The sequence below is a fragment of the Chinchilla lanigera genome, unplaced genomic scaffold (genome assembly GCF_000276665.1).
Source record: "Chinchilla lanigera isolate Chin_1 unplaced genomic scaffold, ChiLan1.0 scaffold00012, whole genome shotgun sequence".
NCBI classification, from domain to species: domain Eukaryota; kingdom Metazoa; phylum Chordata; class Mammalia; order Rodentia; family Chinchillidae; genus Chinchilla; species Chinchilla lanigera.
Genome location: NW_004955413.1, coordinates 196,613 through 212,978, shown reverse-complemented (window position 1 = coordinate 212,978; position 16,366 = coordinate 196,613). Strand labels below are relative to the sequence as shown.

At 45.5% G+C, this 16,366-nt stretch overlaps 1 protein-coding gene across 4 annotated transcripts; it reads right to left on the bottom strand.

Annotated features, from left to right (window-relative positions):
- Window positions 1-8,111: 8,111 nt before the first annotated feature.
- Window positions 8,112-15,740, bottom strand: Ensa (endosulfine alpha). 4 transcript variants are annotated; one of them, XM_005378669.2, is made up of 5 exons: window positions 15,559-15,740; window positions 13,248-13,373; window positions 11,671-11,837; window positions 9,860-9,931; window positions 8,112-8,819 (listed from the first exon to the last, which is right to left on the bottom strand). In XM_005378669.2, exons 1-5 carry the CDS (start codon window positions 15,613-15,615, stop codon window positions 8,804-8,806), a joined length of 438 nt encoding a protein of 145 aa, XP_005378726.1. In that variant the 5' UTR covers window positions 15,616-15,740; the 3' UTR covers window positions 8,112-8,803. The 4 variants fall into 4 exon arrangements, with proteins under 4 accessions (XP_005378726.1, XP_005378727.1, XP_013366868.1 ...); XM_005378670.2 differs by lacking the exon at window positions 9,860-9,931 and having other exon boundaries at window positions 15,559-15,737; XM_013511414.1 differs by lacking the exon at window positions 8,112-8,819 and having other exon boundaries at window positions 9,547-9,931.
- Window positions 15,741-16,366: the final 626 nt, after the last annotated feature.

Below are 16,366 nucleotides of genomic sequence, written 5' to 3'. Positions count from 1 at the left end.
TTTTTGAGACAGGGTCTCACTATGCAGTTCAGGCTGGCCTTGAGCTCACTTTGTAGCCCAGGCTGGTCTCGAACTCACAACAATCCTCCTGCCTCAATTTATTTATTAATGGTAGCCAACTTTTATTACAGGTAGAAAAGGATGGGATCAAGTAAAAGTAGAAAAAGAAGTACATTCTACAGCATGAGGGTTGCCACCATGAGAGAGAACAGTGCCCTTAATGTGTCATTTTAATATGATGCCTTTAACTCTTTTGGGAAGACAACTAGAAAGGAAATAACTGAGTCAAATGGAATTTCTAACTTTAATTTTCTGAGGAGTCGCCATACTGATTTCCATAGTGGCTGTACTAGTTTACACTCCCACCAATAATGTGAAAGGGTAGGCTGGGCGTGGTGGCGCACACCTGTAATACCAGCACTCGGGAGGCTGAGGCAGGAGGATCGTTGTGAGCTCAAGACCAGCCTGGGCTACAAAGGGAGCTCAAGTCTAACCTGAACTGCACAGCGAGACCTTGTCTCAAAAAGACAAACAAACCAAAAACCCCAATAATGTGGAAGGGTTCCATTTACTCTACAGGCTCACCAGCATTTGTTGTTTTTGGAGTTCTTGATGACAGACATTCTTTCTGGAATAGGAGGGAATCTTGGTGGTGTTAATTTGCATTTCTCTAATGGTCAGAGATAATGAACATTTTTTTTTCATGTACTTATTGGCCATTTGTATTTCTTCTTTTTTTGTATTTCTTGTTATCTATTTATGTCCATGGACTTTTTTTGGGATCTCTTAATTTGGGAGGATCTAATTGTTTTGAGTTTCTCCTACGTGAGAAACTTAAGAGGAGAATTTACAGACAGTTGGTAGGACACAGAGAGACTGTGGAGACCGGGAGAGAACCAGGATTGAAGAATACAGGAGAGAGAGGAAGTAAAAGAGGTTGAGTCCACTCTAGAATTAGTCCTCTGTCTGAGTAGTAGCTGGTAAATTTTTTTCCCATTCTGTAGATTGTCTCTTCCCACCGTTGGTTGTTTCCTTTCTGTGCAGGAACTTTTTTTTTTTTGAGACAGGGTTTTGTCATGTAGTGCAACTGACCTCAAACTCACTTACATAGCCCAGGCTGGCCTCTTAAATGCATGGGGATCCTCCTGCCTCAGCCTCCCAAGTGCTGGGACTACAGGTATGCCACCACACCCGCCTTAGAAACTTTAAAATTTGATATAACCCCATTTGTTAATTATTGGCAATATTACTTGTGCAATTGGGGTCCTATGTCTTTTTGTTTGTTTGGTTTGTTTTTCCAGTACTGGGAATTGAACTCATGGCCTCACGCTTGCCAGGCAGGCGCTGTGCCACTGAGCTAAATCCCCAGCCCCGGGTCCTGTCTTTGAGTTTCACCTAGCTTATCTTTCAGCAGATTCAGGTTCTTTTTAAAATTCAAAATGTGCTGGGCATGGTGGCACACGCCTATAATCCCAGCACCTGGGAGGCTGAGGCAGGAGGATCATTGTGAGTTCAAGGCCAGCCTAGGCCACAAAGTGAGCTCAACACCAGCCTGAACTGCATAGTGAGACCCTGTCTCAAAAAGACCAAAAACAAACAAACAAACAAACAAACAAAACAAAAAAAACCCAAAATGTGTTTATTGGGACAGCTTCCCTTTCATCTTGATTCAGAGTATTGTTAGTGCTGCTTCGTCGTGCAGGAGCATCCTTCTGTGAGCCTTGCTTTCTCCCCGTCGGCTGGCAGAGGACAGTGGAGCAGCCAACACACAGAGCTACCGTCGGTGCCTGGCTCAAGACTGATTTTACAGCACTAGACAGCATGGGCATTTCACCTCCATGAAGGAGGGATGGGGGCTCCACACGTGGTGCTTCTTCTAGTGCTGTCTCTCCTCCTCCTCTCCTTCATCCCAGGGAGGGATGAAGATCTTTTGTGAGAGGCTTGTTCCTGCAGAGAGGGTGTCACCGCTGGAAAAGCTCAGCGTTTGTTTTTATATCTAGGTCTTTGATCCATTTTGATTTTAGTGTAAGGTGAGACACATGGGTCTGAAATTCATTCTTCTGCATGCAGACAGCCAATATTCCCAGCTAAATTTCTTTTTTTGTTTGTTTGTTTGGTTTGGTTTTTTTTTTCTGGTACTGGGAATCAAATTTACGACCTTGCGCTTGCCAGGCAGGTGCTGTGCCACTGAGCTAAATCCCCAGCCTGCCCCCAGCTCCATTTCTTAAAGAAGTTATCTTTTGCCTAGCATATGGTTTGGCTCCTTTGTTAAAGATCTGCATCCTCTATTCTGTCCCATTGATCTGTGTCTGTTTTTGTGCCAGTGCCATGTTATGTGGTTTTTTTTTTAAGGCATGGCCTTGCTATGCAGTTCAGGCTGGCCTTGACTCACCGTGTAGCCTAGGCTGGCCTCCAATTTGTGGTGATCCTTCTGCTTCAGCCTCCCAAGTGCTGGGATTACAGGTGTGAACCACCATGCCTAGCCCTCATACTGTTTTTTAAACTTAGCTTTGCAATATAACTTGAAATCTGCGATTGTGATGGTTCTTGCTTTGCTCTTGTTGTTCTGTATATGGTTGCTTCTGGTTCCATACACATTTTAGTAGTTTTTCTAGTTCTGTGAAGAATGCTGTTGGTATTTTGATTGCAGTAAATCTAAATCATTTCTGACATTATGGCCAATTTAGCAGTATTGGTTCTGCCTATCCAAGAACAACAGATGTCTGAAGACCTCTGTCCTAATTTAACCTGTTTTCCTGAATAAATTTTACTCTTTCCCCCATCGGGAGGACTTTCTTGTCCTTCCCCCATCTTCTCAAATTGAGTGGGGGCCCCTGCCCTACTTGCAGAACATTCTGCGTTTGTCCCCTGTAGCACTGAAATCTCTGTCTCTCCCTGTAGACTGGAGACATCTCGATGACAGGAACCGTACCCTGCACACCGCAGCAGCCCCTGAAGCGAGGGTTCCACGACCTCCTCCTGTTCCTCACTGCAGCCCTCTCTGGGAGGTGCCACACTGACTTGGCAAGTAAGTCAATTAAGACAGAGAGTTTAAGAGATTTGCCCAGAATTATAAAAGGACAGCAAAAATAAGGGTTTTTTGGTGGTACTGGGGATTGACCAGGGCTGCTCTACCACTGAGCTACATCCCCAACCATTTTCCTTCTTTACATCTTTTTATTGAGACAGGGTCTTGCTAAATTGCCAAGGCTGGCCTTGAACTCACAATTTTCCTTGCTTCGACTCCTGAGTAGATGGGATTATAGATATGTACCTCCATTTCCTGCCAAAACCAGGATTTAAAATGAGGCAGCCTGCCAGACATGGGGACACAGGCCTATAATCCCAGTTCCTTGGGAGCTTGGGGCAGAAGGATTAAAAGTTCAAGCCCAATTGCTCTTAGTTCATGAAGCCCTGCCTCAAAACATAAATTTTTTTTTTTTTCTGGTACCGGAAATTGAACTCACCACCTCGCGCTTGCCAGGCAGGCGCTGTGCTGGTGAGCTAAATCCCCAGCCCCAAAATATAAAATTTTAAAGAGCTGGGGAGGTAGCTGAGTGGTAGAGCACCCCCAGTTCAATCCCCAGTACCACATACGCACAGAGAGAATACCCACATCACAGTACCGTGAGCATTATGTGGACCTAAATGATGCTTGCAGTACTCAATATCTGGCAATTACTATTTGTTGTCCTGTTCTTCTGTGGTCAGCTCTTGCAAGTGTTAACACTGTAATGCTTTTTTCATGTGTGGCTTCCCCACCGGGGAATAATCTCCTTGAAAGCGGCAGACATAAACCATTCATCTTGTATTTTAGCACAGGACCTGATGTACTGTGGGGACCTAACGATAACTAAGCTGGACATGATAATTATTAAGAAGGGTGTCATGCTGTAGCCCAGGCTGGACTTGAACATATAACTCAGGCCTCCAACTTACAGCAACCCTCCATCCTCCGTCTCCCAGACTGGTGGGATGACAGGCATGTATGGGTGACTTCACTTGATAGTCCTGGAGATCAAACCTGGTGAGTGTATAGCTACAGTCCAGAATTTTTTTTCTTTTTTTTTTTGTCTTTTTGAGACAGGGTCTTGCTAAGCAGTTCAGGCTGGTCTTGAGCTCACTTTGTAGCCCAGGCTGGTCTCGAACTCGCAGTGATCCTTCTGTCTCAGCCTCCCGAGTGCTGGGACTACAGGCGTGCGCCACCTCACCTGGCTAGCCCAGAATTTTGTATTTTGATGCCTTGAGCCAGGATCTGACTAATTTGTAGGCTGGTCTCAAACTTACGACCCCCTGCTTCAGCCTGAGTTGCTAGGATGACAAGCATGTGCCATCACACTAAGGTAAGCTGAACTTCAAATATTACCTGCCTTCTGAGTTTCTGTTCAATTACCTTCTTTCTTTGTCTTTTTGAGACAGGCTTTTACTACGCAGTTCAGGCTGGCCTTGAACTCATTTTGTTGCCCAGGCTGACCTTAAACTCACAGCAATCCTCAGGCCCCAGCTTCCCGAGGGCTGGGATCACAGGCGTGCATTACCATGCCAGGCTCTATTCAATTTCTATTTTTTCTTGGTAATATTCACATAATATTGGTTTGTCTCTTCTCAGAATTCTGCCTGCCTACTCATACCTGTTGTCTTACTTTTTTTTTTGGTATCGGGAATCAAACTCAGGACCTTGTGCATGCCAGGTAGGCGCTTATGCCACTGAGCTATATTCCCGGTCCCCCTGTTGTCTTACTTTAGACACAGTGCCTCAATGAAGCTACAAGTTTTTCTGGGGAAAACAACATCTCTTAAATTATTTGCATAAAGTTAATATTTCCAATTACATAGTTTTAAAACATTACTTGTGAGCTAGATGCTTATAATCCTAGCACTTAGGAGGCTGAGGCAGGAGGATCACCATGAGGTGGTTTTTTTTTTTTTTTGTCTGAGACAGGGTCTTACTATGCAGTTCAGGCTGGCCCTGAACTTACTTATGTAGCCCAGGCTGGGCTGGAACTCTCAACAATCCTCCTGCCTCAGCCTCCCAAGTGCTGGGATTACAAGCATGTGCCACCACAGAGAGCACTTCATCGTGAGTTTTGAGGCCAGCCTGAGGTACACAGTGAGTTCAAGACCAGCCTGAACTACACAGTAAGTCCCTGTCTCAAACAAACAAACAAATAAAATAAAAAATTATTTGTGAATTAAAAATATTCAAAGCAATGTATGGTGTAATCCTGGAGGCAGGAGGATTACAAGTTTGAGACCTGCCTGAGCAACTTAGAGATTGTCTCAAAATATGAAGTGCTTGGCTAACATATAGGAGACCCTAGGTTGGATACCTACTACTAGGAAAAAAAAACACCCCACAATCTAGGGAGATGACACTTTATCTTTACTAGTAAGTCACTGCTTTGGTTTTTTTTTTGCAGGGGCGGGTACCAGGAATTAAACTGAGCTATATCCCCAGCTCCTGTTTGTTTTTGAAACAGGGTCTCACTATAGTTCAGGCTAGCCTTGAACTCCTCCTGACAACCCTCCTGCCTCAGCCTTCCAAGTGCTGGGATTCCAGGCATGCCCCACTACGCCCAGCTAATCATTGTTTAATAAAACCCAGCCAACAACTCATCTCCTGAATCACCTTACCTTAGCTTTTGGAATGACATTAATTTGTTTTTGTTTAACACTGTCACATCCTTTCATCCCGAGTAGAATAGATCTTCTTTTTCTTTTTGAATCTTCCTGAAAGCTTAACAGATGGCACTGTACATGCAGGAGCCACAGCTCAAGGTAGACAGATAGGTATGCTTAATAACAATTGAATTATTCCTTTTTGTCTTTTTTATGTCCACACTACATTAGCTTAAAATAAATGCTGTGGACAATAATGGTAACTTCATTCCTGCTACCCTGCCTATTAGGTGGCTCAGTTTAGAGGCTGTTGGTATAATTGCCACCCAACCAGGCCGTAGCTGGAAGAAGCCTTGACTCAACATTTTAGATTGTATTATTTACTTATTTATTTAATTTTTTCAGATAGGCTTTCAATATGTAGTCCAGATTGGCCTTGAACTTACGGTGATACTCCTACCTCAGCCTCCTGAGTGCTGGGATTACAGGTGTGTGCCATAACACCCAGATTTTATATATATATTATTTTTGGTACTGGGAATCAAACTTGGGACATCTTGTGCTTGTCAGGCAGCTGCTGTGTCACTGAGCTTTATCCCCAGCATGCCAAGATTTCAGATTTTGGTTTTTGGAGACTTTTTAAATTTTAGAAGACACCTAGTTAAAATATTGAGCAGGAATTGATATTTGAAGCTGTGCAGAATCTGTTGTTATGGTTGCCTAGCTCTACAGTATGGGAATAAAGGAGACCAAATGGCAATTTTAAATAGATTCACAGATAGCCACAAACATTTCTTAGTACCCCAGGACTCCCAACACTACAGTTTAAAATTAGGGACCACACAGGACATGATGGTATATACCTGTAATTTCAGCACTCTGGGAGGCTGAAGCAGGACTGCTGCATGTTTGAGGCCTGGGCTACACAGTGAGATCCTGTCTCAAAAACCAAAAATATAGTTTGTAAAAGATTTGTTATTATGTTTGCTTCTTTTTTGTAAGAATCCTTTGGTTTATTTCTTGTACTAACTACTTTTTTTTAAAATTAAAAGACAATTTATCTGGAAGATGAGTAAACAGGGACAGATGACAGCTACTCTGGGATGAGTAGGGAGCATTTGAAAGTGAACTGCTCCTGAATATTGACTTTGAGGATAATGATACACAGTGTAACAACTATTGTTAGTCTCTTATTATTTATGAAATTTTTTCATATAATAAAAAATTTAGGAACCCATAAATAGAGGGAAAAATATGTATTAAAAACACAGATACTAATTGAAGCTCTTTAGCTAACTAGCTTTGCCACCTTGTAATTTATACAATTCAATTTCTTCACCTGGAAAGTAAGGGCGTTGGGTGCTGCATTAAGATGAAATAAACACTGCAGAACACACAGCTGTAGAAGTATTGAACTTTTCCGCTCTGTGTTCTTCCAGCTAGACCACGGACTCTTCAAAGGTAGAGAAGCTTTAAACCACACCCACGCTGCCCCCTTAGTGTCTAGCTCACTATTCAGAAAGGCAAGCATCGCCATCCCCTGGCTAAATCAGGAGACAGCCAGTCAGGACACCTGAGTATTGAAAAATTTATTTGGAAAGCTTCTATTTAAGGAGAAAAAGAATGAGTCAGATACTGAGAGCAAGATTCTTTTTCCATTTAGAAAGTGCTGCCTACCCCCAGTACAATGGATTTCTCTGGACTACGTCTCCTGGACTTTGTTTATCTTCCTTGAAGCATCATCTAAAAAGCCACCATATTTGGAGAAATACTGACAAACTCTCCTAACCACAGCTGGTCAAAAGGGGCAAGTAGTTCCAGCCTGTTACTTGTGAATATAGGGGGTGCGGAGGGAGGGGGACCATTTTTCCTTTGGTAATCTTCGTTTTGTACACTGCATTCATATGCACTCCTCACCCCCGTTCTGTCTTTACCCCTGAGCTGCATCTCCAGCCCTCACAAACAGCTTTTAACTCCTTTCAGTAGCAGGCAGACTCCCTGGGTGCAGGCTGGGAAATCACAAGAAGTGACTCTGCCTCCTGCTGGGCACAAGCAGAAAGACATGTTTCTTTCGGTATACACTTGTGGTCACATCTCTCCTTCACACACACGGGAAATTGTGAAGGGAAGGAAAATGAATGGGCTTCACTTTGCTGGGCCTGGACCAAGCTTTAGGTGACAATAAACCATTCAGATCACATGTCTTTAATCTTTCACTTTGTGAGCTATCACCTGAAGTCGACACATCTGCATCAGCCATAGAAACAAAGGACAGCCAGGGCTAAGGAAAAGTCTGGCCTCATTGCTGGCGCTCCTGCACCCTCTCTCTTAAGTGTGGGAAGTGGGGAGTGCAGCCATATCCCACACTAAAGGGCCCAGTTTCCTCAGAAACTCAGGGCCCCGCACCACCTTCTCCCCTAAATGACGTCTTCAGTATTCTCTTCCCGTCCCAAACCCCAATAAAACACACCAACTGCTTCAGAGTATTTCTAGGTTGGGTTTTTTCATGGGTCTTTTTTTTTTTTTTATTTCAAATACTGAAAAAGTCCCTGGGCTCTGTGGGGCTCCCCACGCTCATGGTTCCTCTCCCCCACGCTCAGTGCCCCTTTCCCCGGTAACAAATCTAGTTCAAGGACAGTTTTTTTGTTTAATGAATAATTAACACTGAGCTTTCAGCTTGCTCTGCAGAATCAGAGAAGCTGTTTGCATCTGTCATCTGTAGATCAACAGTTGCTTTTATCTGACACCAGGTCTCCAGCCACAACCACACAAGGCATTTGTCTGAATTAGACCCGTTAGTCTGCTCAGCCTCCTCCCCTCCACTGAGCCCACGCCAACCACTTGGTTAAGGAGGAGGATAGCCAGGGATGTTTTATCATCTCCAAACCCTATCTCATATTCACCCGACTCTCCCACCCCACCCTCTCAACCCCACCCCTGGGATTTCACTGAGATTTCTCCCAACAGCTATTTGGAAAAAAAGGTAAAACAAAAAAGGTTCAAGGTCTTGGTGCTCAGCCCAAGGGGCTCCACGCGCTGGGACACCAACGGGCAGGGGCTTCTGCCTCTCCAGCCCGCACCCGAGCCACCTCCTGACCCCTGGCTACAAAAGCAGGGAGGGGCAGGAGCCAGCACAGGACCCAGGGGGGCAGCGTCTCAGGATCTGGCAGAGCCCCGGGCAGCATCATTCAACTTGGCCACTGTGGACGAACACAGAAAAACAAAACAAAACAAAACACTGTCAAGTAATAGGGGAAAACCCTTCAAATCCATCCCAGTCTCTGCCCCATGATTCTTCTACACTCAATCATCAGGCTGCCTGACATATGCCTCAATCTTATCTATAAGGAAATTGCAAGAAATAAAAAAGGAAAGAAAGTGTCAGTCTTTTGCTATCCACAAAGAGGTTTTTGCCTTTTCTGAGACACTCATGGAAAACACACAGAGAAGCAATTCTTTAAACAAGACTAAAGTCACCGGAGCTTTCCGGGGAGTGAGGTGTCTGGCTGAAAGCAGGTGTGGTGTGAGAGCCAGGGACACCGCCACTCAGAGCAGGAACACCAAGGCCGCTCGGTGATGGGCTGGGTGACTGTGTGGAGGCCAGGGCCAGACACACACATGCTGACTGATGTAATAATCTAGGTTTAATCAAAGCAATTTTCAAGTCAACCTTCCTTGCTAAGGAAGCTACGTACTCCATGTTGCGGAAACAGTTGGCAGACACAGAATATCGTCTGTTTGTTCACTCAGCCTCGACGACGGCCAGGTAGGGAGAGAGACTAACAGTTCGTACGAATACCCTACTCCTTCTGTTACTTTCTGAAAACTGGACTCACTGTGAACATCAGTCTTGAGGACTCAAACTGACCAAGAGAAGGCAGCTCAGACAGAAAAGAAAAAAAGTACAGAATTCGAGCAGATCGGAGATGAAGAAAACGTACAAAATTATATATATATTTATATATATAATAACATGACATATCTATGTACAACATGGCTGGGACAGCTGAGGAAACCATACAGTGATGTTCGGCATTTCCCCTTCCCACATGGACTTCAGTTAAGGATGACAGCATGAAGGAATGGAGCAAGAAACACAAAAAATTATATACAATTACAAGTGACGGCCACAAGGTGTGGGGGAGGGCTCCAGGGATCCTGTTCTCTCCATTCCTTTCTCACCAACCTTCTCCTATCCCATCCCAACCACAGCCCAGCTGAAGGTGGGAGACAAACAGACCTCATCTCGCCACAGCAACGGGCTGGCCAGTCACCTTCAGTGGTCAAGTGGCCGGCGGTCAGGATTTGTGAGCTGAAAGGGCAAGAGGATGACGGAATCCTGCTCTCTTTCACAGTTACTTCTCACCCTGGCCCTCTCTGTCACAACTAGCAGGAAGCACTCTGAAGATTCAGGCCAAACTAGCAATAATTAGACTGCAGATGTCAGGCACCACAACCCCTTTCTTCCATCTGCTTGGGAAGCAGCACTGCTACCTGACCTTATCACATGGGAGCTGAGTTACAGAGCTCTCGGAAGGCAGCTTTCTCAGTCTTCCTGCTTCAACCTTTTCCCCCCGCCTCCTCCACGGCAGGTTGTCCCCTAAGAGCCTGCTGCGCACCCGGAAGTGGCACTAAGCCCTCCGTTTATCCCGTCTCTCTCTTTCCCTAACACTGCTAGCACTTGATTATAGTGGAAGCATGGGTCACCACACAGACAGGACCAAGCATGTTTCCTCAGCTCTGTTGCCTGAGAAGCTTTTTGGTGGCTAACGTCCAGATAGAGGCCAGGAAAGTGGGTGGCGTCAGAGACAAAACTCCATTGACTTTTTTTGTTTGTACTAGGGATCAAACCTGGAGGTGTTCTACCACTGAGCTATATCCCCATCCCTTTTTAAGCTGCCCGCATGGGACTTGAACTCAGGACCCTCCTGTCTTAGCCTACCTCACTGCTGAGGTGCGCCAGTGCACCTGGCTCCATGGCTAGCTTCTTAGTAATTTTTTCTTAACCTCAAAACTGTGATACCTATGAAGTTCTGTTGCCTGAAGTTATAGCCTTCAAGTCACAAACATCCTCTTTCCCCATGCAGACTTCAAGTGATCCCCTCTGGAGCACTTTCCCAGGATTACAGAACAGAGGCTCACTCATGGGCTGTCTTCACTTTTAGTTTTATGGTTTTCCTGCTGGCAGGTACAGGATTTTAGAATCAAGATGTACCTTACACATACTTAACTCCATTTTAAAGGTGAGGAAACAAATCCAGAGAGGCTAACTGACTTGCCAAGGTTATTCTTCGGTACTACCAAGACTGAGTGGAACCAGACACCATGTACAACATGGCTGGGACAGCCATGACTCCTAAGCTAGTGCTCTTTCCTACTATCCCACAAATGTTCAAAAGCAACACAATGGAAGAGAGAGAGAAGGTGCCTGTTTTCACAAATAATGTCCACCAATCTTTACACCGTTTGAGAGCTAGGGCAAACTATAAGGTCTGCTAAATAAAGGAGGTTAAGTAGGCGTTACAGCTTTAGGCAAGCAAATCAGTTTTACTTTTTGAGGGTTCTTTCCACCTGCCATAATGGAAACATGAAGCAGTAGAAGCCTAAGGGACAAAAACATTCAGAAGCACAGAAAACATGTCTCATTCAGTCTGCCTTTCACAACTACGTCAGCTTAGTCTTGGGATGTAACTGCCACCCATTCCCAAGGCTCAACCTGACCGCTTCTGGGTCATATTCTTCCCAAAGGAGAAAGCGTGTCTCCTCAGTTTCTCAGGAAAGAAAGTGAGTTTGCAGCATTATCCAACCTTAGTCTTTCCTATTTCCAGGCCCCTACCTGGGCTAGAATGAGGGAACGGAAATCTCAATTTAACCAAAGAAACGAATTCAGAGCCCCTCTTCAACCCACAGTACCTTCTCAGCAGCCCCCAGCAGAGTCAGTCTTTCCTGGCTAGCAAGCTGAGAGACCTGACTGGGGCCCCATTCCATCCCTGCCTACGACACAGAAAAGTCCAGTGGGTGAGGGAGGGGAGCACAGAGGGCCCAGGTTACCCCGCGAGCTTGCTGGTGACGAGGGAGGACTTCCTCTGGGGCAGGTCCTGTGGGGTGGGGATGTGGTCACCAGTCACCAGGTTCTTGTCTGGCCCTGCACTTGGCAGCTGCTTATTCTTCATCTTGGCTTTGGCCATGTTGTAGTCTCCTGAGTCGAAGTACTTTTGCTAAGAGACAAAAGGGGACTTCAGGTGAGTGAGGAGCTCTGGCATTTGTCAAAAGCAAAGAGACATTTATTATAAACCCTCAAACACATTCAGATCTTTCAAGTAAGTCTTCCTTATGCGTATCTACTTTAACATTAATTGTACAAACTTGTACCTTCTCTCCGATGTGTTCTCACTTTTCCAGGTATAGAAGGGATTTTCCAGAAAGAATATGTAATTTTACAGTCAAAGGACAGCCCCTATATCCTCTGTACCTTATTCAGTACAGGACAGTTCAACCATAATTACTTACTTCATTTGGAAAGGCCTACGGAGGGCACTAGTAAGTGCAAAGCAATAGCTTGGTGCTGGGGGAACAGAGATCAATATGACATACAGATGGGTCAATCCAGAGTGAGCCCAGCAATCAGCAATCAGATCAATCTCAGGCCAACAACCTCAAAATTAAAAATTATTCTCTCAGACCAGGAATAGAAACTGGGCTGGTTCATAAGGATAATGTGTTTCCCCTGACTCCCGCCACTCCCACACATGTTCCATGGCTGTGACAGCCTGCCCACGCCTGCCTTGCCTATGGCGAAGTAAACTGCAAAGCAGTAGCACATTATCATCGGTGACTAAGACTCAATAGTTGGGGTTCTCCACAGGAATCTGTTTCACTCTCCATCTCATGTACAGAGAAGTATACACTCTAGTTATTTTCTTATAGTCCCTTAGTTGGCTAAGGTACCTCTGGGGACTGAGGAACCTGATCAAGAGCTAGACGGCCATGAAGACAGATTTTCGTTGTCACGGAAGACCACTCTGGACAGGGAAAGTAAGTCTCTTAAGGGACTATAGCTGCTGCCTGGCACTGACTTCAAGGGTCTGAAGAAATCTATTTATTTCAAGTTGAGAATTTCTGCAGGACAGATAGCTTGATTTTTTTTTTTTTTCCCTGAAACAATACATCCCCAAATTTATCTCTAATTTCTAAAAATCAGTCTCTAAACCTTGCCATCTAAACAGGAAAATAGGGGCTGGGGATTTAGCTCAGCGGCACAGCGCCTGCCTGGCAAGCGCAAGGTCGTGAGTTCCATTCCCGGTCCTGGAAAAAACCCAAAACAAAACAAAAAACAAAAATAAACAGGAAAATACCTGGGGGCACCCTACATTTCCAATCTCTAATACCCACCTCCCTTTCTACCATGCCCCAAATGCCCTTAATTTCCTATATGTGTTATCAGAAGAAAACTGACACCATATAAAGGATTTACAATGCTTTGCTTTCCTCTTTTCACATTTTAACTCCTCTCTATTAAGTGCCCAACAATAAAACCTCCAGAAAAATCAAACGGATGAACCTGGACACACTTAAGAGTCCCCTGTGGCTCCAAAGTAAGAGGATAAGAGATTGTGTTTCATTCATACCCCTTTCTGGAGTCTCTTCATGAGGAAGTCGGAGCCTCCAGGCTTTTGTCCTAGGCTTGGATATTTGGCCTTTAGTTTTGCCTCCTCAGCTCTCTCAGGAAGAATACCTTCTTTCTCCTGTGTGTCCTGAAGGAAACAAAGGATAAATAAAACTAAAGACTGAGAAACAACAGCTTTTCTCTATCTCTCTCTTTTTTTTTTTTTTTTTTTTGGTCTTTTTGAGACAGGGTCTTGCTATGTAGTCAAGGCTGGCCTTGAGCTCACTTTGTAGCCCAGGATGGTCTCGAACTCAGAACGATCCTCCTTCCTCAGCCTCCACCTCCGGGTGCTGGGATTACAGGGGTGTACCGCGACAGCCTGGTGACAGCTTCTAAAGTCTTTTTTTCTTTGGTACTGGGAATCGAACTCAGGACCTTCTGCTTGCCAAGTAGGCGCTAATGCCACTGAACTACATCCTTGGCCCTAAGCTTCAATTATCTAATAATCCTTACAGTATCAACTTTCCCTGGAGATCCACCCACTTATAAACATTTATCTCAGGGCTAGGAATATAGCTCAGCAGCAGTGCTTGCCTGCCATGTGCGAGGTCATGAATTTGAATCCTGGAATTCCCGTAAATGTTATCTCTACCCTTTTTTTGTCTACTCTGCCCTTTTTTTTTTTTTTTTTGAGACAGAGTCCAGGCTGGCTTAGAACTCTTGGGCGAGTGCTGGGATTATAGGCACGTGCCACCTCACCCAGTCCTACTCTGCTCTTAAAGATCTTTTTCAAACCCATAAAGCTCAAGACAACTGCATTGTGAGAAGAAAAAGACAAGTTGCTTTGCATACTACACCCAAGAAACCACCCCAATGATCTATGAGTACTAGGCTAAAGTTAACACCTAAACAGAATACCTGAGTCATAGAGTGGGTCATAGCTCACTCACCACAGAGGACAGGAAAGACCAAGAGAAAACAAGAGCTAGTCAGGGTCTCTGGTGACACCCAATGGGTAGGAGTGCACCCTACAGTCAAATGGGAAATCAAAGGGGATAAACCTTTTGACATGTTCAGAGTCTAAGCGCTCTGGTAATTCTCTGTGGAGGAAGGGAGCAAGTGAGTTTCTTCAAAATTCTCTGAGTAATGGCACAGCACTGCTTCCACCTATTTACAAATATTGTGGTAGCAAGGTGATAGCTAAACAATTAAAACAACACTTTTTCACCTCAAGGAAATTAAGAAACGGGGTTCACTAGCATTTATTCTCTAGTTTTCACCCGAACAACCAATGCTGAGCCTGGGGGCGGTGAGCAAGTCTGGGGAAAGAGCAAGGCAGCTCAAAGGCCTGGAAGGGCGCTCACTGTGCCCTCTGCTGCTCGTCGTGGGCCCTGCTGGTTTTGTTTTGTTTTGTTTTTTTAAAGAACCTGAAATTGCGGCCGGGGAGATGGCTCAGTGGCACAAGCGCCTGCCTGGCAAGCGCAAGGCCCCGGGTTTGATTCCTGGTACCTCCCCCGCCGGCCCCCAAAAAAGACCAAGCTAAGAACCTGAACGCAATGTATGACTCTTCTTAAATTTTTCCTTGATAATCATGCACAGATTTAATACCACATGTGCTCAAGTCTCTGAACCTAGTACTATATGTTTCAAATAAAATGCAAACGTAAGAAGGGGTTTGCTTGGTGCTAATATTTTCCCCACAGAATCGTGGGCGGACTAAATCCCAGGTCTGAGGGAGAGGGCGGCGTCTCTTCTCGGCTTAAACTCCCCCTGGAACTCCAGTCCGCTCACTCGCGTTCGGGCTTCACTGCAGGCGAACAGATGCCCCCTAACTATCAAAATCGGTCTCTGAGAAAGTTGTCGCCTTAAAGTAGCCGCGATCATAAGCATTCTTCTCCCCTCCCCCAATGCTGGTCCCCTCGACCTGCACCTTCACGCGGTTTAAATTTGTAAGTCCCAGCCTGACTATTGGGTCACTTACCTCTGCTAATAGAAAAACACCTTGCAACCCAGGACCACCAGCCCCCTTTCATTCACCTGATCTTTCCAAACACCCGCCCACACCCAAGCTCAGCCAATTATAGCATAGCTTCCACGGTTTGAGCGCTAGGTTTCTTGGCCAATCACGAAGGATACACCACTGACTGACAACCTACCTAACCAACCAGCGCCAAAGTAGCAGACTCTGTTGGCGCTCACCCTGCGTGACGCAAGAAGTAGCCAACCCCTGAAGAGATTGAGACCATGGCGACCAATCCGCACTAGTGAGAGGCCCGTCTCCCGCCTCACCACGGTCGGCCCTGGTTCGCCCGCCTGCACCCCCTCCATTTCACCTGCTTCTCCTCGCCGGTCTCCTCCGCAGGGTTCTCGTCTTCTTGCTTCTGGGACATGGCGGGACCGGGACTGGAGTTTAGGGGGCCCGGGAAGTCAACTGGAGACGGGAAGGGGGAGGGGGAGCGGGGACAACCTGAGCTGCTGCTTCGGCTCCTGTCACTATGGTTGCTCAGTTAAAATGGCGGCCCTTGCCCGTGACGTTTCATCCGCTCCTTTCTGCAGAAGCCAATGAGAATGGGACAGATGAGACAATGACGTAAGGACCAACCAATAGTGACTGGCTAAAAGTGGGTTCTACAGAGGCGACGGGCAAGCTGGAACACCTCGAAAGAGACTGAGCCACAAGGACCAATCGGAAGGCCGCAAAGGATCTTGGAGGCAGGCCTGCTAGCCTTGGCTTTTTTTGCTGTGGGGAGGGCTCAGAATCCCTTTGCCTCCATTACCTTGTTCTCAGGGAGCTACAGAACGCCAAAGTGCAGAGGCGTAGGACACAAACCATTTATTCTGGGTGGAAAGGATTAAGCTTTGCACAGTGTTAACAGGAAGTTATCGATCTCCAGAAATAAAACTTGTAGGTCAAAGTGGACTGTAAAGTGGTATTCAACAGTTTTCAGATGTGTCATTCATTTGTGAATGGAATGGAGATACTAAGTCCCCACTTCAGTCGTCTTGCAAGAACACTATGGTTTACACCTCGCAATTTAACGCTTATGTACGACATTATAATCACTCAGGGTCATCTCTTTGAGGACCAGGCTCCTCGAACCTGAGAACACAGGTACGTTAAACATTTAGCAAATATAGTAA